This window comes from Pseudoliparis swirei, chromosome 5 (assembly GCF_029220125.1).
Source record: "Pseudoliparis swirei isolate HS2019 ecotype Mariana Trench chromosome 5, NWPU_hadal_v1, whole genome shotgun sequence".
Taxonomy (NCBI): Eukaryota; Metazoa; Chordata; class Actinopteri; order Perciformes; family Liparidae; genus Pseudoliparis; species Pseudoliparis swirei.
Window position 1 is genome coordinate 11,365,963 of NC_079392.1, and position 21,922 is coordinate 11,387,884.

The 21,922-nt window shown below is 47.2% G+C and overlaps 1 protein-coding gene across 1 annotated transcript; it reads right to left on the minus strand.

Annotated features, from left to right (window-relative positions):
- Positions 1 to 123: 123 nt before the first annotated feature.
- On the minus strand, positions 124 to 21,690 carry LOC130194124 (abnormal spindle-like microcephaly-associated protein homolog). The gene is made up of 26 exons (XM_056415018.1): positions 21,343 to 21,690; positions 20,677 to 20,820; positions 18,883 to 20,284; positions 18,626 to 18,721; positions 18,419 to 18,511; positions 18,184 to 18,330; positions 17,497 to 17,736; positions 17,340 to 17,407; positions 17,064 to 17,205; positions 16,527 to 16,657; positions 15,386 to 15,561; positions 13,945 to 14,090; positions 12,888 to 12,973; positions 12,569 to 12,781; positions 12,235 to 12,439; positions 11,689 to 11,837; positions 11,099 to 11,227; positions 10,651 to 10,845; positions 3,878 to 10,471; positions 3,545 to 3,694; positions 3,244 to 3,435; positions 2,751 to 2,943; positions 2,237 to 2,391; positions 766 to 942; positions 449 to 621; positions 124 to 354 (listed from the first exon to the last, which is right to left on the minus strand). Exons 1-26 carry the CDS (start codon positions 21,616 to 21,618, stop codon positions 252 to 254), a joined length of 11,775 nt encoding a protein of 3,924 aa, XP_056270993.1. The 5' UTR covers positions 21,619 to 21,690; the 3' UTR covers positions 124 to 251.
- Positions 21,691 to 21,922: the final 232 nt, after the last annotated feature.

Genomic DNA, 21,922 nt, shown 5'->3' on the forward strand with positions numbered 1-21,922 from the left:
TCCCACCTGATTTTGGGTAAAGGTACACTGTCTGTCTGTTTGTCTGTACACCCACACACCCACACACACGCACGCACACCCTGCGCAAAGGAAAACAATGTAAATAGATCCATGAAACTAGCGGCATGTTTTAAGAAACAAATCAATTTTATTATAAACATGAAAAACATGGAAATGTAAAAGAGAACTATACAAAATGGTTTTTTTAAGTAAAAAAGAGGATGAAGATGAAGATTTAAAAGCTGATCAATTTACAACACAATGGAAAGTGTGCGTGCCACCATCTCAATGGCCCGGAGAGGCTCCACGATATCTTTGAGCTTGTCTTTTCTGAGGACCCAATCCGGTGCAAATCTGAAAAACAGAAGAGCGGGCGTCAATTACCGCCACAAACACATCCGAGCCGTGGATCTCAGACTAAGACAGTAATCATGCTACGTATACATACTTTGGCACAGGGCGTGATTTACGAGGCGTTGCTTGGACCAAGACGCTTCCATTCGTTGATGCGTTCATCTTCTGTTTCATAACAGTCCTTTCGGCGTCCATCTTGTGTTTGCGAGCTGTGAGACGGTAAATACTGCGGATCCGATCCAAAACCATGGGTCGCTTCATAACCTCCTACAGAAAATGTCAACAAAATAATTGCATTACATTTTCAAAAGCTCCAATAGCCATCCTTTCCTGTTGAATTATACATGAAAATTGTTTTAACCTATTCGGATTCTATCCAGTAATTCAAAAGTTGCTATCGTCCCTACGAACCCGAGCACAGTGCTTGTCTTGCAGGAGCAGAGCGAGAAGGAAGCAGGCCTTGGTGAAGATGCCGCCGCCCTGTTCCGCTACTCTATCGCCGGCCTTCTCTCTGTATTTCTGCAGCAGGTCCAGCAGCGTCTCCACGGAGCTTTCCACCGAATACACCGCCTCGATGGTCTTGTGGTACTGAGGGGGGACATTTTGAGTGAGTGGAGCAGAGGGACCGAAAGAGAGCAAGAAGGGACAGACGTGGCATTAAACCCATTTCACCACTTGATGAGACAAAGGAAAACAAGTCTGCTAAGGCAAGAGAAAGAGTCTGGTGTCGCAGGATGTAAATAAATGCCCTCAAGATGAAAAATTAGAATGACATTCCAATCAACCTCGACTGTACATGTTGTTTAGTGCTAATTAGCACATGCTAGCATGTTTAGCCGGTTCGACTCCCTGGCCTCCCCTAAGTCCACATGTCCAAGTGTCCTTGAGCAAGACACTGAACCCTCAGGTGCTTCACGGAAGCCCACTGCCCCTAAATTACTAAGAATGGGTTAAACCAAAAATGTCATGCATGAAAGTCAAATATGGAATATGGCTATATTTGAATAATAATAATAATATTGAATATGTCCAACGTTTCTGCAGCTGAACTGAGGAATGTTTGCCTGTTTTTTCTATAAAGTTAGAATACTCTATTTCCTTTGCATATCTTCAGTTAGTTTTATTTTTTTAAGCCTTAATAACCCTTTAGATCATATCCCTGGTTATACTGAGCACCTATTTAACCATACAATACATGTATGGAAAACAATTACAACTAAATCTGTTAAACAGAGTATGAAGTTTACTTAATAAATATAATGACATTCCTCCTTCAATCAATCTGCAGCTTATAGCGTGTGTGGAGTGATTTAAACACAGACACAAATGGAGGCTGGCCTCATGTCTGAACTTGGTTTTGCAGAAGAGAAACTGAGCCCGATGTAAAGCGTCTGTGGGGAAGTGAGCGATCCGAGAGGATGAGGAAATGCTTTGGCCTTCGTCCTCACTGGTGTTAAATGTGGGATGTTACGCTCGGGTCACAATTAGCTTAGCTTAGCATGAAAGCAGGAGGAAGCAGCTGGCCTGTCTCTGGGCCACAAACAACCCCCACCCCACCAGCTCCCCATGTAACGTGGATACGCAATGCAACAGGAAGTCACGGCGCCCTGCAATATGAATACAAACAGCCCTGCATGAGTGTTGGAATATTATCTTAAAACATATGCTGAAAGTAAATAATTATTTATTTAAATATTTGCTTGAATTTGAATATGCAGTTCTTTGGTCCCTGCACAAAGTGCAGCTTTTAAAGCATAAGGACGCTTTTTAGAAAGTCAACCGATCAGATATCCACATTATGTAGTGTGATAAAAAAAGAAAAGTAAATGGGTCTCTCATGCTGAGGGCGTGACAGGTAAACAGAGCAGGTCTGGGTTGGTACCTTCGAGAGGTTGAGGAGGACCTGGATGGAGTAGGTGATGACCTCCATGCAAGGGGCGCTCCTGTTGCAGGAGCGGATGAGTGTGAAGATGACGATGGTGGCTCCGCTCTCAACCAGCTGCTCACAGCACACTGGAGATAGTCTGGTGGCGGTCTCTACACACACACACACACACACACACACACACACAGTTAGCACTTACATAAACTGCACCACTGAAGACACCTGAGATCACAGTCCCATCATCAGAATCAAGCATGAGCCATTTAATACTTCACGCTCTCTCTCTCACACACGTCTGTCCATGACAGCTGTACCAAATTAAATAATTAATTATTATAATAATACAGCCCTTTTTCTTCTTCTCATTAATTCTGAGTCTGATATTAAAACAGATCCGTTAGAATAGGAATATTGCATCATGAAGAATTAAAAACGTAAATAAATCTGAACAGTCTCATAGCGGCACAAACAAACTAAACATGGGTGAATTGACAGCGATGGCCGACCTTACCGAGGTTTCTCAGGGCTTGGAAAACATAGGAGAAGTGTTTGCATCGAAGGAGGTAGTCCAGGGCAGCCGACGTCTTGTGGCACAGTTTGTCCTCCTCTCGGACGCCGGCGGAGATTTTGCGTAATCGGTGTCTTAATTCCACCAACTTGGCGTTGTCATTCAGTCGGCGGGAGCGGTGTCCTCTCCACAGAGACTGCAGGGAGAGCAGAGAAAAAAGAGGATGAATCAAACATCTGCAATGAGATGCTAATCCTTGGTGCATCAGAGGATGTTGATAGTTATGACAAAGGGAGGATGGAAATGGTGTATCGACTCAATAAAAAGGGTATTCGCCTTGGACGTTCCACTTCAATTCATTCAAACCAAAGATTGCAACGTCACACCCTCGACTCAAGTTTCCCGACACAGATCCTGCAGAGTCTCACTGCCTTTGTGTCTCTTGTCTGGAGGACATTTTGGTCAGAACAAATATACCGTGAGGGATATTAGGTACCTGAGCTTTGACAATGCCTTGTTGAACCCTCTCCTGGCGCTTGAGAAGGAGGAGCCTGCGGACGGCCTGCTGGATGACGGACGCAGCCCTGTGGCGGCGACCCAACCAACACTTCACCGCTCTCTGGGCGATGAGCACTTTCCTCCTGTCCTCCAGGTACCGTCTCCTCTGCTGCCTCCATCTTACCCATCGCTGCGGGGACAAGGAAGGCAATCGTTGAAAGAAGAGCTTGTGCTGTTCAGCGATTCATGAAAGTCGGCGGACGTGCTTTTCAGGCGCTGCGGGCTCCATGTCCCTGTACCTGTATGGCGATGACGGACTGGATTTGTCTTTTGGCCGACTCCAAAGCCCAGTGGGCTCTCAGAGCCCGTTGCACCTTTATGGCGCTGAGATGGTGGAAGACCGCAGACGTGAAGCGGCGCCTCCTCTCTGCCGCGGCTCTCTCTCGTACCTGGAACCCAGGGGCATGCAAGAGACACAGGCTTTTAGCCAGTTTACTATAAAATCACATTTGAATGTGGTCAGCTTATCTCCAGGCAGGCAGTGGATAACTTTTTTTTAGAATGCAAACCAAAGGCTGTCTGGATGTCAGAACAACATGGAAAATAATTAACTTCATATAAAGACAAATTACCTGTTGTCTTGCAATCCAAGCTCGACAGTGTTTCTGAAGTGTGACGGCAGCTTTCCTGATCCGGGTGTATCGGTTCCTCTCCAACGTGCCGAGCTGCACCGCCCGGAACCTCCGCTGAAGTTTCATGGCCGTCTCACGCGTCTTTTGGAAGATACGCCTTTGCACCGAGCATCTCCAGCATGACTGGATCACAACCGCGGCCTGATTTTGTCTGCGTATGTTCCTCCTCACAGACCAACCTCTGAACGCTGCCTGCAGGGTGATGGTGGATTGCTTCATTTTTAGGAACTTTTCCCTTTCTCGCCTCCGAAGAACACAGGAGCGATAGAATCTCTGGATGATGATGGAGGACAAGCGCATGGCCTGGAATGTGACTTCCTGTCTGTGCTTTCTGAATGCAGACTGGATCACAGTGGCAGCCTGATGCCAGCGAGCAACCTGCCGTCTGACCTGCTGACCTCTGTGTGCGGCCTGAACGATGACCGCTGCGCTGCGCATTGTCTGGTATTTCTGCATCTGAACCGTTGCTGCTGCAGTGGCCCGATACCTCCGCTGAATGGTGAGGACGGAGGATTTCAACATCAGATACTGCTGGTGTTCACAGTGTGCTCTGTAGGCCCTCTGGATAACGCCGGCAGCCTGATGCCTGTGTTTGATTTTCTCCCTCAATTTCATTCCACGGAAGGCAGCTTGAAGCTTAATGGCGGCCTTCTTAATCTCCTGGTAATGTTTCACCTCAGTGTTTCTCTGCTTCTGAGCTCTGAACCTCTGCTGTAAGACGCAGGCTGCCCAGCGTTGTTTTCTGAAGGCCGACTGCTGTCTGTGCCTCTTGAAGTTGGCTTGAATAACAGCAGCTGCCCTGTGCATCTTGGCGACGTTGGTCCGCACACGATGACCTCTGAACGCTGCCTGAAGAACGATGGCACAATGTTTGGCTCTGAGGAAGTTTTCCCTTTCTTTCCTCCGAAGAACACAGGAGCGATAGAATCTCTGGATGATGATGGAGGACAAGCGCATGGCCTGGAATGTGACTTCCTCTCTGTGCTTTCTGAATGCAGACTGGATCACAGTGGCAGCGCGATGCCAGCGGGCAACCTGCCGTCTGACCTGCTGACCTCTGTGAGCGGCCTGAACGATGACCGCCGCGCTGCGCATTGTCTGGTATTCTGTTCTTTGGGCTTTAGCTGCAATAGCAGCACGATATCTTCTCTGAATAGTTAGGACTGAGCATTTTAATTTCAGATACTGCCTGCGTTTAGAGAAGCCTCTGTAGGCTCTCTGGATAGCACAAGCAGCCTGATGCCTTTGTTTAATTATTCTTCTAGATTTCATTCCACGGAAGGCAGCTTGAAGCCGAGTGACGGCCTTCTTAACCTCCTGGTAATGTTTCACCTCAGTGTTTCTCTGAATCTGAGCTCTGAACCTCTGCTGTAAGACGCAGGCTGCCCAGCGTTGTTTTCTGAAGGCCGACTGCTGTCTGTGCCTCTTGAAGTTGGCTTGAATAACAGCAGCTGCCCTGTGCATCTTGGCGACGTTGGTCCGGACACGATGACCTCTGAACGCTGCCTGAAGAACGATGGCACAATGTCGAATTTTTAAGAACTTTTCCCTTTCTTGCCTCCGAAGAACACAGGAGCGATAGAATCTCTGGATGATGATGGAGGACAAGCGCATGGCCTGGAATGTGACTTCCTGTCTGTGCTTTCTGAATGCAGACTGGATCACAGTGGCAGCCTGATGCCAACGAGCAACCTGCAGTCTGACCTGCTGACCTCTGTGTGCGGCCTGAACGATGACCGCCGCGCTGCGCATTGTCTGGTATTTCTGCATCTGAACCGTTGCTGCTGCAGTGGCCCGATACCTCCGCTGAATGCTGAGGACGGAGGATTTCAACATCAGATACTGCTGGTGTTCACAGTGTGCTCTGTAGGCTCTCTGGATAACGCCGGCAGCCTGATGCCTGTGTTTGATTTTCTCCCTCAATTTCATTCCACGGAAGGCAGCTTGAAGCCGAGTGACGGCCTTCTTAATCTCCTGGTAATGTTTCACCTCAGTGTTTCTCTGCTTCTGAGCTCTGAACCTCTGCTGTAAGACACAGGCTGCCCAGCGTTGTTTTCTGAAGGCCGACTGCTGTCTGTGCCTCTTGAAGTTGGCTTGAATAACAGCAGCTGCCCTGTGCATCTTGGCGACGTTGGTCCGGACACGATGACCTCTGAACGCTGCCTGAAGAACGATGGCACAATGTCGAATTTTTAAGAACTTTTCCCTTTCTTGCCTCCGAAGAACACAGGAGCGATAGAATCTCTGGATGATGATGGAGGACAAGCGCATGGCCTGGAATGTGACTTCCTGTCTGTGCTTTCTGAATGCAGACTGGATCACAGTGGCAGCGCGATGCCAGCGGGCAACCTGCCGTCTGACCTGCTGACCTCTGTGTGCGGCCTGAATGATGACCGCTGCGCTGCGCATTGTCTGGTATTCTGTTCTTTGGGCTTTAGCTGCAATAGCAGCACGATATCTTCTCTGAACAGTTAGGACTGAGCATTTTAATTTCAGATACTGCCTGCGTTTAGAGAAGCCTCTGTAGGCTCTCTGGATAGCACAAGCAGCCTGATGCCTTCGTTTAATTATTCTTCTAGATTTCATTCCACGGAAGGCAGCTTGAAGCTGAGTGACGGCCTTCTTAACCTCCTGGTAATGTTTCACCTCAGTGTTTCTCTGAATCTGAGCTCTGAACCTCTGCTGTAAGACGCAGGCTGCCCAGCGTTGTTTTCTGAAGGCCGACTGCTGTCTGTGTCTCTTGAAGTTGGCTTGAATAACAGCAGCTGCCCTGTGCATCTTGGCGACGTTGGTCCGGACACGATGACCTCTGAACGCTGCCTGAAGAACGATGGCACAATGTCGAATTTTTAAGAACTTTTCCCTTTCTTGCCTCCGAAGAACACAGGAGCGATAGAATCTCTGGATGATGATGGAGGACAAGCGCATGGCCTGGAATGTGACTTCCTGTCTGTGCTTTCTGAATGCAGACTGGATCACAGTGGCAGCCTGATGCCAACGAGCAACCTGCCGTCTGACCCGCTGACCTCTGTGTGCGGCCTGAACGATGACCGCCGCGCTGCGCATTGTCTGGTATTTCTGCATCTGAACCGTTGCTGCTGCAGTGGCCCGATACCTCCGCTGAATGCTGAGGACGGAGGATTTCAACATCAGATACTGCTGGTGTTCACAGTGTGCTCTGTAGGCCCTCTGGATAACGCCGGCAGCCTGATGCCTGTGTTTGATTTTCTCCCTCAATTTCATTCCACGGAAGGCAGCTTGAAGCCGAGTGACGGCCTTCTTAACCTCCTGGTAATGTTTCACCTCAGTGTTTCTCTGCTTCTGAGCTCTGAACCTCTGCTGTAAGACACAGGCTGCCCAGCGTTGTTTTCTGAAGGCCGACTGCTGTCTGTGCCTCTTGAAGTTGGCTTGAATAACAGCAGCTGCCCTGTGCATCTTGGCGACGTTGGTCCGCACACGATGACCTCTGAACGCTGCCTGAAGAACGATGGCACAATGTCGAATTTTTAAGAACTTTTCCCTTTCTTGCCTCCGAAGAACACAGGAGCGATAGAATCTCTGGATGATGATGGAGGACAAGCGCATGGCCTGGAATGTGACTTCCTGTCTGTGCTTTCTGAATGCAGACTGGATCACAGTGGCAGCCTGATGCCAGCGAGCAACCTGCCGTCTGACCTGCTGACCTCTGTGTGCGGCCTGAATGATGACCGCTGCGCTGCGCATTGTCTGGTATTCTGTTCTTTGGGCTTTAGCTGCAATAGCAGCACGATATCTTCTCTGAACAGTTAGGACTGAGCATTTTAATTTCAGATACTGCCTGCGTTTAGAGAAGCCTCTGTAGGCTCTCTGGATAGCACAAGCAGCCTGATGCCTTCGTTTAATTATTCTTCTGGATTTCATTCCACGGAAGGCAGCTTGAAGCTGAGTGACGGCCTTCTTAACCTCCTGGTAATGTTTCACCTCAGTGTTTCTCTGAATCTGAGCTCTGAACCTCTGCTGTAAGACGCAGGCTGCCCAGCGTTGTTTTCTGAAGGCCGACTGCTGTCTGTGTCTCTTGAAGTTGGCTTGAATAACAGCAGCTGCCCTGTGCATCTTGGTGACGTTGGTCCGCACAAGATGACCTCTGAACGCTGCCTGAAGAACGATGGCACAATGTCGAATTTTTAAGAACTTTTCCCTTTCTTGCCTCCGAAGAACACAGGAGCGATAGAATCTCTGGATGATGATGGAGGACAAGCGCATGGCCTGGAATGTGACTTCCTGTCTGTGCTTTCTGAATGCAGACTGGATCACAGTGGCAGCCTGATGCCAGCGAGCAACCTGCCGTCTGACCTGCTGACCTCTGTGTGCGGCCTGAACGATGACCGCCGCGCTGCGCATTGTCTGGTATTTCTGCATCTGAACCGTTGCTGCTGCAGTGGCCCGATACCTCCGCTGAATGGTGAGGACGGAGGATTTCAACATCAGATACTGCTGGTGTTCACAGTGTGCTCTGTAGGCCCTCTGGATAACGCCGGCAGCCTGATGCTTGCGTTTGAAGAGTCGTCTGGATTTCATTCCTCTGAAGGCAGCTTGTAAGATAACAGCAGCATTTCTCTTGGCACTCAGGGCTTGCATCTCCCGTCTCATTTTCCCGTTGGCTCTGTAACGTGCTTGCAAAACCCTGGCAGCCCAGAGGAGAGTCTTGTAGTAGGTTCTCTGCTGGTGCTTTCGGAAGTGGGACTGAATTGTAACAGCTGCCGAACGCTGCACATGCAACTGCTTTCTGACAGTGCATCCTCTGTAGGCCGCCTGCAGACGAATGACTGCGGTGCGCTTCGACAGATAGTCCAAACGCTCTTTTCTTGCCAGAGCTACTGCTCTGTACCTCTGCTGACAAACCAAAGCCGCGGCCTTGAGAGCTAGGAACCTTTTTCTATCCCGAACAGCGAGAAATTTTCTCTGAATGATGGATGCGGCTCGGTGCATCTCTACAATCTTGCTCCTTGCCCTGTGGCGACGGTACGCCGCCTGGATGAACACCACTGCAGATTTCATTGCCCCATACCGCTGCATCTGTAGATTCCTGAGTATTTTGGCCCTGTAGCGTTCCTGAATAATGACGGCGGCACACTTGGTGGCGAGGTAGGCCGTGTGCATTCTGTGCATCCTGAACTGCGCTTGGATCGCTCTGGCAGCATCGTGCCTCCTCTTGAGATCTCGTCTCACTCTACATCCTCGGTATACGGCTTGTATTTCTACAGCGGCCTGCTTCAGCGCACTGTATTCTTTCCGCTGTGCCCTGCAGACCAGAAGCGCTCTGTATCGGCTCTGGATGATAATCGCTGCACTTTGGAGGAGGAAATATCGTTTCCGACATAAAAACATCCTCACTGAAGACTGAATGACCGTCGCTGCCCGGTGATTTCTCTTCAGCTCGGCCCGAACCCTCGTGCCTCTGAATCCAGCTTGGAGTGTCACACAGGCCGCTCTTGTGTGAAGGTACACTTTCCTCGTCTCCTTTCCAGCCACGTACGCTCTATAGCGCCGCTGTACGACCACGACACTGGCCACCTTGGCTCTGAACTTGGCTTGCGCCGCGTGGCGCCGGTAGTGCGCCTGTATCAGCGTTGCACACCGACGCCGCTCCTCCATCGCCTTCCTGTCGGCTCGGCCTCTCCAGTTAGCCTGTATGACAAGCGCCGCGTTCCTGAGAGCATCGTAATCCTTCTTCGTCTCGAGGGCCAGAACGGCGGCTCTGTACTTCCGCTGAATCACAGCTGCAGCTTTTCTCACGGCGAGGTAGTGCCGTCGGGCCGCGTGCATCCTGAAAGCTGCCTGGATCACCGTTGACGACTTGTGCCGCCTTTTCAGCGACTCCCGAGCCGCTTGTCCACGATAAGCCGCCTGTATGGTCGTGGCGGCGCGTCTCATCCTCGCAAACATTTGCCTTTCCGCGTCTCCCAACACAGAGGCCCTGAACCGGCGCTGGATTATGATGGCGGCGCATCTCATTTTTGCCATCTGCTTCCTGACAGCATGCCCTCTGAAGGCACTCTGGAGGACGATGGCCGAGTGGCGCTGCAGCATCAACGCCCGAAAGCGGCGGCGCTGTGCGTGACCTCTGCTCTGGGCCTGAATGAGCACAGTGCTTCTCTTGATCTTTCCGTAGCGATGGAGACACCTCTGCATTCTGTACCAAGACTGAATCTTTACAGCAGCAACAGCTCTTGCAGCCATTTTAGCAACATGCCATTTCTTAAACACAGCTTGTATCACTTTGGCAGCACGGTTTTCTTTTTCCATTCTCTGGGTTTTCCATCTTCTGTATCCTCGCTGTATTTTAACCACCGAAGCTCTTAGGGAGAGATAATGGGCCCGATCTCTTTTTGCCAGAGCCCAGGCTCGCGAGTGCTTCCGGATGACAGTTGCCGCCCAGTGAATTCTTCCGTAAGCAGCGGCTGCCCTTCTCATTCGCCATTGCGCTTGGACAACAATGGCGTAGTATCGGAGGCGTTGGTAAGCCCTCGAGGCCGAAAACATCCTCCATTGAGCCTGCGTGGACGAGATAAGAAAATCTTCAAAGAACGGTTGCAAACAAGAAAAAGCTAAAATAATTTGGCTCTTATTTCTACTGTACCATTATTTTTCCTTTTGAATGAATTGTAGATGTTAACAAAAGTCAAACTGGGTTATCATGAGACACAATGTGAGCATATGTAATCAACACTCACCTGGATGACAGTTGCTGCTTCATGGTGCAGAGCCCGAAGTTCAGCCTGTTTTTTGAGCCTCAGCCTGTTGCGGGCTAAGAAACCTCTCCAGGCTGATTGGATGATCACGGCAGCGTGCGTCTGCCTCTTAGCTCGGCGACTCTGTAGAAAACTCCTCACGACCAACTGGATTTTCATGGCAGCCATGTTTCTTTCCTGTGTGCCCACAAAAAAAACAAGAAACTAATTGTTCATTCATTTTACATTTCTGCAGATTCATGTGATAATTCTCTGCATGTCCATCAGTACGAGCGAGTCTGCTCTGTCTCCTCCCTGGCTATGATTAATATATAATGTATTAAATGAAAAACTATTCAGACAGATACATTTTGGCTCCATCCAGACATAGATGGCTAAATGCAAAATAAAATCGATATAACTTTGCCGTCGTGCCCAACATTGAACCAACCTTGTAGAGCTGTAGCTGTTTCTTTAATCGGTATTTCCTCCAGGCGCCCTGTATGACCCGAGCTGCTCTGCTTTCGTTCCGCAGATCCAGAAGACGGGCACACAGGAAGGACAGGTAAGACATCACAACCTGGAAATACAGATGTGGATGAGGGCGGAGCACATCTAGTGATGATTTAGAGCGGTGATCAAAACCATGATTACTATATCCTTATGAAATATTCTGTATATTTCTTCATATTTGGAAAGACATGTGAAACATTTCCATTAGACTTGGTCTCATATTTGACCATGAAAGCTTTACTGGACACTGATAAAACTGTGGCAGTCTTGACCAACTAATCTGTATTCGCCTCTTCAAAAAAACTATTAGGAAAAAAACAATTGCTGCGAGTTAAACTGAATGAGATAAAGAATTTAAACAACAGTCTTAAAAGTATAATAATAATAAGCTAGACAAAGGAGACCTTATTCTTAAAGAGCCAAACCAACTGTGTGCCTATACATTAAAAGCACTCAAATCCCAAAGCATGGAGCAATGACATAATAGAATCTGTGTATGATAAGAAGTGTGATCGGTGTCCGTCTCACCTTCTCGTTGGGGATGGTGTTGGACATGTCCGCTGGGTTGATCATGGCGGGAACGCCACCCAGGAATGACACTGCAGTGTTGACCAGTCCAAAATTGTTTTTCTCATTCTCCAAGAGCTCTTTAAATTCCACTGATGGAGATTCTGGGCCTGTTCACGAAAGAATAAGAGCAACGGTCATCACAAGTCTGTTACCGTCCCTCCAATTTCCTCATAATGTCCTTCATGAGAGATCACACGCGTTCATTTAATCTTTGAGCCACGGGGTGCCATCAATCACCTTTTTCTAAACTCAGAAACAATTTTACTTCATATTTTTTTTACTTTTCACTAAATTTTCAAAGCCTGTGTACTTTATTAAGAGGCGGATTCACTGAACATATTATTATGCTCCAGACGTCTTATCAAATTCCTTTATTTTTCACACTCCATTACACCAAAAATGTCTGTGTGATGATAACCGTACTTTTTAAGTGCATCCAAGCAGAAAATTGCAGTGAAGACGCCATAGCTCACACACACACACACACACACAGGTGACACGTACCGTTCAGGCCCGTCGGCAAGGACTCAAAGGAGTTGTCGGAGTCGCTGGCGGAGCAGTTGAGCTCCAGGCGACCCCTCGACGAGCACTCGACGGTCTGCGTGGTGCTGTGACTGACGGCCCTCTCTGGCAGGAGATTAGGGTGGTAGTGGTGGATAAGGTAGCAGAGGACGCGGCCATCCGAGAACGTCACGGTGAAGTTTTCCACCTGCACAGACAGACAAGACATTTCATTTGTGTTTTATTTTAAAGTTTGGGGATTTTTTTTTATTTAGGGCAACAAAAGAAAATTGTAATCTGCCCGACAACAGTTAAAGTGCAGAGAAATGGAGCTCGCCTTCAGATTGTAGAAGTCACACACGGTTCGGACCCAGTCCATCAGCAGAGTAATCTTAGTGCTGCTGTGTTCATACGACGCCCTGGTCTTTGAAGGACTCGGCTGAAGGACCCGGCCGGCCCTCAGGGACGCCAGCCTTCGTTTGGTCCTCAAGCTTCTGCTCAGGAAGCCAATTTCTTCCCTCAGCTGAGCCTCGTCCAAAATAGTCTCCACCTTAACAGATCGTTCGAAAACAGAATTTAAAAAGATTCTGTCCACAGAAAAATAAAAAATTTAAAGAGAGAGATCATTTTGACTGGAAACTAAATCTGGTACGCACATGAAACGCAAAGATGATCTTCCACAAGAGGTTCAGTGTCTTCTCTCTGTGTCCATCCACAATGTCTCTGGAATCAATGTTGGATCCTGAAAAGAAACAAAGGATACTTAAAGTCTGGGTAAAGCAAAACACGACTTTAAAAATGCAGTGGATCAGAATAAAGAATACCACTTATTTAAATTGTTTGAGAAACCTCATTTTATATTCTTGGCAATTTTCTTTAACTTATTCCAATTTGGCTGGAACTTAAAACATGTTCATCATCTGCTGTGATAAACAGAGATCAAATACTTTATTATTTATTCTGGACTCACATTTGCATAACAAATATTTTCCATTTCTTTTTTGCTTTTCTCCATTTCATATCTTTGGGTTTGACTCTTTTTATCAGGACAAATAAAAAAGAATTTAAAAAACAGCACTGCTTTGAGCTTTGGGAATTTTGTGACGGGGACTGCGCCACCAAGAAAAATAATGACTACGATTTATAATGAAATAATTGTCAGCTGCAGCGTAATAGGACTGTTGATTTTGTTTTTGTTCTTTACTGGTTGTAGAACCCGTTTAGGCTAAACCTGCCGTCACTGAAGAAATGTCACAATTTAAAAAAGCCAATTCAAGGCATCGGGTTTGATCTTTTAGTGATTTAAGCAGGGAAAGTTATTGTCTCACTTTTCTAAGTCCCTTCTTGTCTTTTGTCCTGGACCGCTTACTCACTGTCACACTTGTTCACTTAATGTGGATGCACACACACACACACACACACACACACAAAGAGTCTCTTTGTCACACGGAGGGAAAGCAGTCCATGGATGTTGCTGTGCAGCTCTACAACAGCCGTGTGCGATCACACACAGAAAGGCGTGCTGTGATCATGCTCAAGTAAAAGATGTGGTCATGAAACTGCCACGAGACGGAAGAAGCACACGATGGAAAACACAGGAAGCTTCTTTTTTGTTTTTTAAACAATGAATCTAATTTTATGGAGGAAAAACTTCATTTCAAGTAGAGCGTGTTCCCGTTTGCGAAATAAGAAAGTAAGAAAATGTGGAATTACCGTGTTCATCCTCGAGGTCCACCCCTTTGCTTTTGAGCACTTGCAACGCCACGTCCACATTGTGGACCTTCTGCAGGCGGCTGATGGCTGGCAGACGCAGCTGGGCTGACAAAGTCCAGTCCTGGACGAGGAGCTCCATCACACGCCTGGAAGAGAACCCAAACACATCAAAGAGTATACAGTCATTTGCCTCTTTTTCTGACCTCTTCGGTGTTGACTAATTGCTGCTGCGGCACCTTTTCCCACTAGAATGAATGAATGCTGGTGGTTTAAGTCAGAAATGACCAGAATCTCCATCATGACAGGTATTAACTACATTGTTCACTTATAAATCAGCCTTGACAATTCAAAATTGGTTGAAGCATTTTTTGTTTTAACAATTAATAAAAGAGAAGAAGGAAACTAAGTGTGAAAAAAATCCAATTAGCAGAATCTTTTTTTTTTTACAGACACATTCTATTTTCTGGAAATGTAGTGTAGGTATAGGTACACACACATATGTATATATATATATACACACACACACATATATAGGAGGCATAACATTGGTAGTGGGGGAGGGGATGAGCCCCACCCCCACATCATGCAAAGTTTTATGACTGCATCTTGCACGGGTGCACTGCCATCACAATCCCTCACATGGTGAAAACTACACCAGAGTCACCGTGGTGACCGGGAGCACGTTGCACTGATGTTAAAATCCTCGTATGCCAATTCTCCCATTAAGCTTATCGAGCCAATTGATTGCCAACATTGTCCACTGTGGCCTTATTCAACCAGAGGCATTGACATGACGGGAAGTCATTAGACACATAATTTATACAGAGAGTCCCTGTGGAGTTTCTTACCAGTAGTAGCGCTATGCAGCAGCTTTTTATACACTCACCCACATAAATACTAATTTGTCGACTACTACACTGACTAAAAGGCGGTGGCAGTGTGTCAAGAAAGCAGCAGGGGGGAAAGACGAACTCTGAATGTTAAAACCGTACACAAGACAATTAAGAGACGCCACCAGATCCCACCATCTGATGGCCAACGAAGATTCAGCTCAAGGATGAAAGATTTTTGCTAAAGATCTTAGATGGTTTTGTGTACTTCCCTCAGATTTGTGGCGTACAGCCCAGAATTTCTGAACACCATAAGATAAGTCAAATAATACCAGTCTAATTACTGAAGAAACAACAATATCTGCTGGGAATTAAATATGTAAAAATAAACATCAAGAGACACACAAATGAGACCGATCCATGATCCGAGTGCAGTACTGTTACGCCAGTTGGAGAGAGCATCCTTCAGTGAGGAGATCTCCAGTCTGAGGCACTGAATCCCTCCCAGCTGCAGGGTTACTGCCGTGTTTCGGTGCCCGACCTCGGAGAAAAGCGAATATCCCGACGGGGATCTGAGCGTTCAACATTAGGATTTATGCCGTCTCACTCACACTAGACGAATGCCGCATTTCAAATCAACTGCCAAATTCTTCACGGCAAAGTTGAACTCGTCCAGGGGCTTCTGAACGTGGGAGACGGGTAACCCCATGTAGCCGAGATGTCGGGGCAGGATCCCTTCGCCGCTGAGGAAGTCCCTGGAGAAGGCCAGGAGCAGGTCTTTACTCGTCTGTTGAGGTAAAGAAAACACACACGGCATGGCAGAGTGTCAGACCACCCATAAAAGACCAAATGAGATCAAACACTGTAAACAATAAATACAAAAATCATGAGTGGGGACCGTGAGGTTCACTTATGGATGGCCAGTGCATTTTCTCCCTCTCAGATACAAAAAGGTAGATAGGCTTTGTACATATTCATGTATTATTTAAACACCTGCAGCTGTCGGCCCTAAAGGAATTTATAAATTACTGCACACTCGGTTCCTGGTAAGATTTGGTACAACAACATTTAATAAAAGGTCATTTTTCTTCTTCCTCTCATAAAACTTATCTGTTGATCATGATCAGGTAGATATTTTATAATTGATGTGCATGGATGTAAAGTGTTGGCACTACACACAAGTAAATCCATTATTAAAATCTGTCATGGTGACAAATGTCTGCTCTTGTTACAACTGAAGCTGACGGCGTGGCACAGAAACGGTTACGCCCTCAAGGAAGGACCAAGGGGCGTAGCCTTCACCGAGCGTCGTTACAGCCGTATACTGTCAGTTATATATCCCGAGAGATACTTTTTTATTTTAGGTGGACGGAAATCTTCAATTTCTGCTGTCAAAGGCCCACTGCTCGGCTTCTGAATGACCCACAGGTTTTCTGACCCTTTAGGGGGACCTCATTGATGCATAGAGTCAGAGTGGTCGAGAAGCTAAAGCCATGTACATTTGTGTATGTCCTTTTAGACATATTTGCTCCAAAATAAGGGAGGGAGTGGAAGAGGTTAATAAACATATACTTAAAATAAGCCTTGATATCCTCTCAATAATGCTATTAACAGTATCCGGCCCTCAAGACAGTAATAAAAGACCAAAAAACAGATGACATCCAGATAGACAAAAACTAAAAATCACAGATTATTGTGTTTTTCTTTTATACATGCAATGCTTGTTGTTGACATGGGAGGGGCGTGGCCTACCTTGAACTCTGCATCCAAGCAGAACAGACAGGGGTTGTGCTCAATCAGCCGGGACTCTTTGGCTTTGTCCAGGAAACACACCAGCAGGAGCAGCTTCTTCAGAGTAAAGCGAGACAGCGCCTCCTCGTGGCCTAAACGAGAAAGGGCACCGAGATATTGTACCAGAACAAAGTAACACTGTAACCGTGATTACGTTAAGTCTGAAAGTCAGAAATGTAATTTGTAAATTGGGACAAAATATCTCGGGAGCTCTAATTTTCAAGTTTTCCCTTTGAGGTAATTCCAGTAGAGCTGCAAAGATTAGTTTGATATTTTTGTTGTCAAAACCTCCAATAAAATGTTAGTTCCATCCTAATGTTCCAAATGTGCAGATTGCAATATCGGAGTTTTGTCTGACAAACCAATACATTTTACAGACTAACAGAATTATCAAATAATTAAAAAATAAATCACTAGATCAGGAATTTAAAAAGTTTAGTTTGTGTCGTTTAAGTGTTTGCAGCTCAGACAGCACAGCCGCCGATGCTCCTCCATTACCGTCTTTGTAGAGGTTCGGCACTTTGCCGTGTCTGAACTGAGCCGCGATGTCCGGGTTCCAGAGCAGCCGCTGCAGGATGAACAGCGCCAGACCCAAGGCGTCGCCGTTGCTCTCCAGCGAGATCAACTCCCCGAAGATCGTCTGAGAACGAGGCAACACTGTGCTTATTGCGCAGCAAGCGGGGCATGCAGAGAAGACACTGACAATTGAACCCTCCGCAAAGACGAATACAAAATGTTAAAAAAGGAGACGGAAATACGGTTGTATCGGAATACCTCGAGACCAATCCGTAACCACAGCGGATTGTACGAAAGAAGCCAGTTGAGGACTTTGCGGCGTTCCCCTGAAAGACGAAAAGAAACGGGTTAATAATGTTACTTTAACTATTTTGAGTCCTTTGTCGACAGGTTGCCTGATGAAATGTTCCGTCACCTATGTCCTTCCAAAGGTGGCGGTCTTTCCGGACGAGCAGCCTCTTGGCCTCCACCTCCAGCTCCAGCCTCTGGATGGCCTTGACCGAGGCCTCGGAAGTGAACAGCTGGCAGGCGGAGCGGCGGAGGCGGTTCAGCTTCCGCCGGGCCGTGTAGGTGCTGAAGGACATCTCCTCTTTGGTGGGCGCTCGAGGCACACTGCACTTGTCGCCGCTGCCCATGGCGAGGAACACAGCATTCACTGCATGGGGAACAACAACAACGTTTAGGACATCTAGAGCTCGGACACTCGTTCAAATGAAGATTCCACTGCGTGCAAGTAGCGAAGTGTTCAGGATTTTTTTTTTTTTTGTCAAAAAGAGAAGGTCTTTTGTTCCAGCAGCGGTTCGGTTTTTAATGTACAGCTTTAGGTTTTTATTTTATTTATTTAGCATCATTCTGTTGGTCACGTTTTATGAGGCATCTTCTGATCGTTTGTTCCTTGTTGTGCGTTTCTTGTCTGTTGTGTCTATTTTTTGTCTGTATGACAAGTTGGTGACAAATGAGTTTCCCCACTGGGGATTAATAAATGTGTTTTAATCTAAGCGAGTCAAAGAGCGTGAGGATGAGATATTTCCTTGAAACCAAACACGACACAATAAAATCCCTCCGCGATCGTTGAGTAGTGGAAGCCGCTGCTGAACGTTACCTTCGGCGACTTCGGTGTTGACTTTAAAGTCGTCTGGGGTGAGGACGTAGTTGATCCACCAGGTGAATCCCCTCTCCTGCTTCTCGATCCACCGCTCATCGTAGAACATGTTCTTGGCAGCAAACGGCATCGGGTGTCTCGGTATGGCTGAGAGAAAAAAAGAGTAGTTGTCTAGATGAGTAAATAAGATAAACAAAAGCAGAATACTCTTTCACACCAAGAAATGATCAAACACCTGTTTGCAGCGGCTTAATAAAGGTCAGTTTCGACTGCGCAAGAGCAACCACTTTTGCAGTCTTCACTGATGAAATACCAGATGACCGGGCACCTGCAAACAATAGAGAGGAAGAAAGAAAAACAGAGGTTATTTTGTATTTTATCACCTATTTACATTGGCAAAACTCCCAGACAGATCTTCACGATAAGAAAGTAATTTTAATACCTCGTGAGGAGAGTTTTGAGCTCGATTGCTTTGCCTGGACAGGAGCCACGGCCCTTGCGGTCCTTAGAGACGAGGGAGGCATTGATCGCACGGAGCCTGGAGGAGATTAAAAAGCATCACAGTCAATAAACAGGGTCCAGGATATGCAACACAGACGTTCCTAGATAAAAGAAACAGTGACAGTATTTTTGAGATTCTCCTACCCACCAATATCATAGTTTATCATCTTAGCATCAATATACATCACACTTGCTCACCTGCGGTTCTCGGCGGTTGCCTCTGCGATGCACCTCTCCTCTCCTGCGTCGGTCGCGGGGGCTGGGCTCTTCCGGAGACCCCCTTGCTCCTTTTGACACGCTCAGCTTTCCCGGCATCCTCAACCTTTGCGTCGCTTCTCAAAACTTCCTCGCTCTTCCTCTTCTTTCCCGTCCCCGCCACGTGAACGGGAAAGGGGTCGTCCGGCACGAACGCGGGTTCCGAGAGGGCCGGAGAGGCGCGTTGTGTGGAGGCGTGGTGTACGGGGGAAGATGAGCCCAGGGGCGACAGAGAGGGGACCGTGAGGGCTGAGAAAGAGAAGCGAGCGGGGGCCAGAGGTGGAGGGGAGGTGACGGGGAAGGTGACGGGCGGAGTCGGGCCGGAGGGGGTAGCTTCCTGGGCATGATGTCGGTCATCACACAGGGGGCTGGCAATCTCAGAGCTTTTCCGCCCCCTGGTTTCTGTGTCTGGGTGGATAACGGGAAGGCTTGGAGTGCCTGGACCAGACTCACGCCGGTCGCTGCCATCAGACAGCTCCAGTGTTTTCTCCAAAAGGCTTCGCCAGGACTTTTTATTTTTCCTGCCACTTGAATGGGTCGACTCCACCAGTGGTGGTGCTCTGCTCTTGATCACCGTGGAAGATGCGAAAGAGGCCTTTTTGGCCTTTTCACCACCGTTCTCTGAAACTACAACCCCTTTGCTGACAAAAAACGTGAGTCTCGGCTCAGTGGACTCGGACCCCTGCGGGCTATCGGGTAACGCTTTGAGGCCATTTCTGCCCCCACTCTTGGATTCTAGCGGATCCGAGAAGCTGCAGTTGGTGTCTCGAGGACTGGCGTTAATGGAGCTCAGATCAGAGTCGATGAGGGCCAGAGCATCTTTCAAATTGAGAGCTGCCGTTCCAGTTAACACACTGTCAGCCGCAGTGAGTTGGCCATCCGACCGAATGCGAGGCATGAGCTTCTTAAACAATTCGGGCGTCCCGATAGGCGACAGAGTCACGTTGAGCCTTTTGGTAAGATCTTTGCCATCAGGGCTTGCAGACATGTTGCCGGCTGGTACGAGTAGGACAAGGGGAGAGTTCCTCTGAACATGATGGATATTCTCCTGGTCCAACAAGCTCAGAGACCGTTGCCTTTGGGTGGAAGTCAAGGCCGTCTTCTCCTTGGATTTCTGAGAGTAATCGTCAACGGGACTGAGGTGGGAGACGGGTCTCTCTCCGACAGCTCTGCCCTCGTTGAGAGAAGCAAGTGGGCTGCGTGGCTTTTTCCGTTTATACTCTGGCTTTCGGGACACTTGGAAGGTTTTATTGGCAGCCATCTTCAAAGGCTGTTCTGTTTTCTTCCTTCTTGGGTTTACCGTTTCTCCCTCCCTCTTGTTTTTGATCTTGTCCCATAAGCTTGTCTGAAACGCATAAGAGAATCATGACATGTATGTTCGACGTCAGAATTACAGTCCGAGACACACTTGTAAGCTCCCTGATTATGTATGAATGAGATCTTTCTCTTTACTAATCAAGCAAGTTAGGCCAGAATCTTTTATTGAAACTGACTTCATGAACGATCGGTCTGCCAGTTAGATTTACTCTTAATTGGGTGACTCTATCAAACAACCTCATCATAATTTCCACCAAAAATATAAAATATTCTTTAAAGCAAGAAAAGGGGCAGCACCTTTTCACACTAGTGACATTTTAAAATACATGTTTTTATGGTTTTAAATAGAAAAACCATCAAACGATTTTCAAACAAGTGCCTACACATTCTCTGTCCATCAATGACCTAATTCCCATTTACCTTTTTTTTCCTTGGTGCTTCCGCTCTCCCTAGCAACACGGCCTGTTGCTTGAGGACCCCGTTGGCATTAAAGAGGATGAGCTCTCTGATTCCACCTTCTTCTGTTGGAGTCCATGTTACTGTCAAACTGAACGAGTCCTCGGGCTGCACACACAAAAAGCAAGCGTCTTACATTGGACCATGCAACAGTCATTGAAAGTTTAATTACACACATATATATATATATATATGATTCATCCCCGGTGTCTGAGGGAGAGGTACCACAAATCCTTCCTTCCAGCTCCTGTCAGGCTGCACAACAAGCTGCAGTAGATCGCTGAATATCTTAGCAAACTCAGCACTTTATTTTTCCTCTGTATATTTAGTAGGTGCTGCCCCTTTTCTTGCTTTAAAGAATATTTTATATTTTTGGTGGAAATTATGATGAGGTTGTGTAAACATTCCTGGCAATAAAAACTGTTTCTGATTTCTGATTCTGATTGAAGCAGGCTGGAACGTGGCATGTCTCCAGGGACACACACACTGAATGACAAATAAGGAGATACAACAATCACATGGCTCAACAGACTTCTCGAGCATGGCTGACCGGTTAGGTCTCCGCGGGACATGTGACGTTAGCAAAGTTGTGTCGAGAAGCTGTTATTTAACGTGAGAGAGGAACAATACCTGAATCGTGAACGGGTTGCTGTCCACAGAAAAGCCTTTACTTGAGGGGATCTTGTCAACGGTCACCTCGGCTTCCGCGCCGCCCGTCGGGTTCTCAATGCGCAGAACCACAGACTTGGAGGTTCCCAGCTTCACGGTACCGAAAGTCACAAACGGAGCCTGAGAAAAGAGTTTCAAAACCAAAACTGGACCATCGTTTTCTTTGTTCGCGTCGTGTCTCTTTGCTGGACTTATGTCTAAAAATCCTCTCCGTGTTGAAATCTCCGTTTCAGCCATTTCAAATGTTTAAAAAAGTCGCAGCTCGCTCCATACTCCGCAGTTAGCTTAATGTTCGTTGTTTAAAACGTATACCGTTAGCATGTGCTCTGATACTAATGCTGACTGCTCACAACTCCTCGATCTGAGCCGATATTAGTCAACTAGCAAACTGAACGTTCAGTCAGACACACTCAACAACACGGCGAATGAGAAGGGATCTAATTTGAAATTTGGTCGTGTTGTTTATTCAGCCAATCACAAGCGACGGTGGCTACTTATTGCCCAATGAGTAAAGAGAATAGATCGAATCCATACAAATACA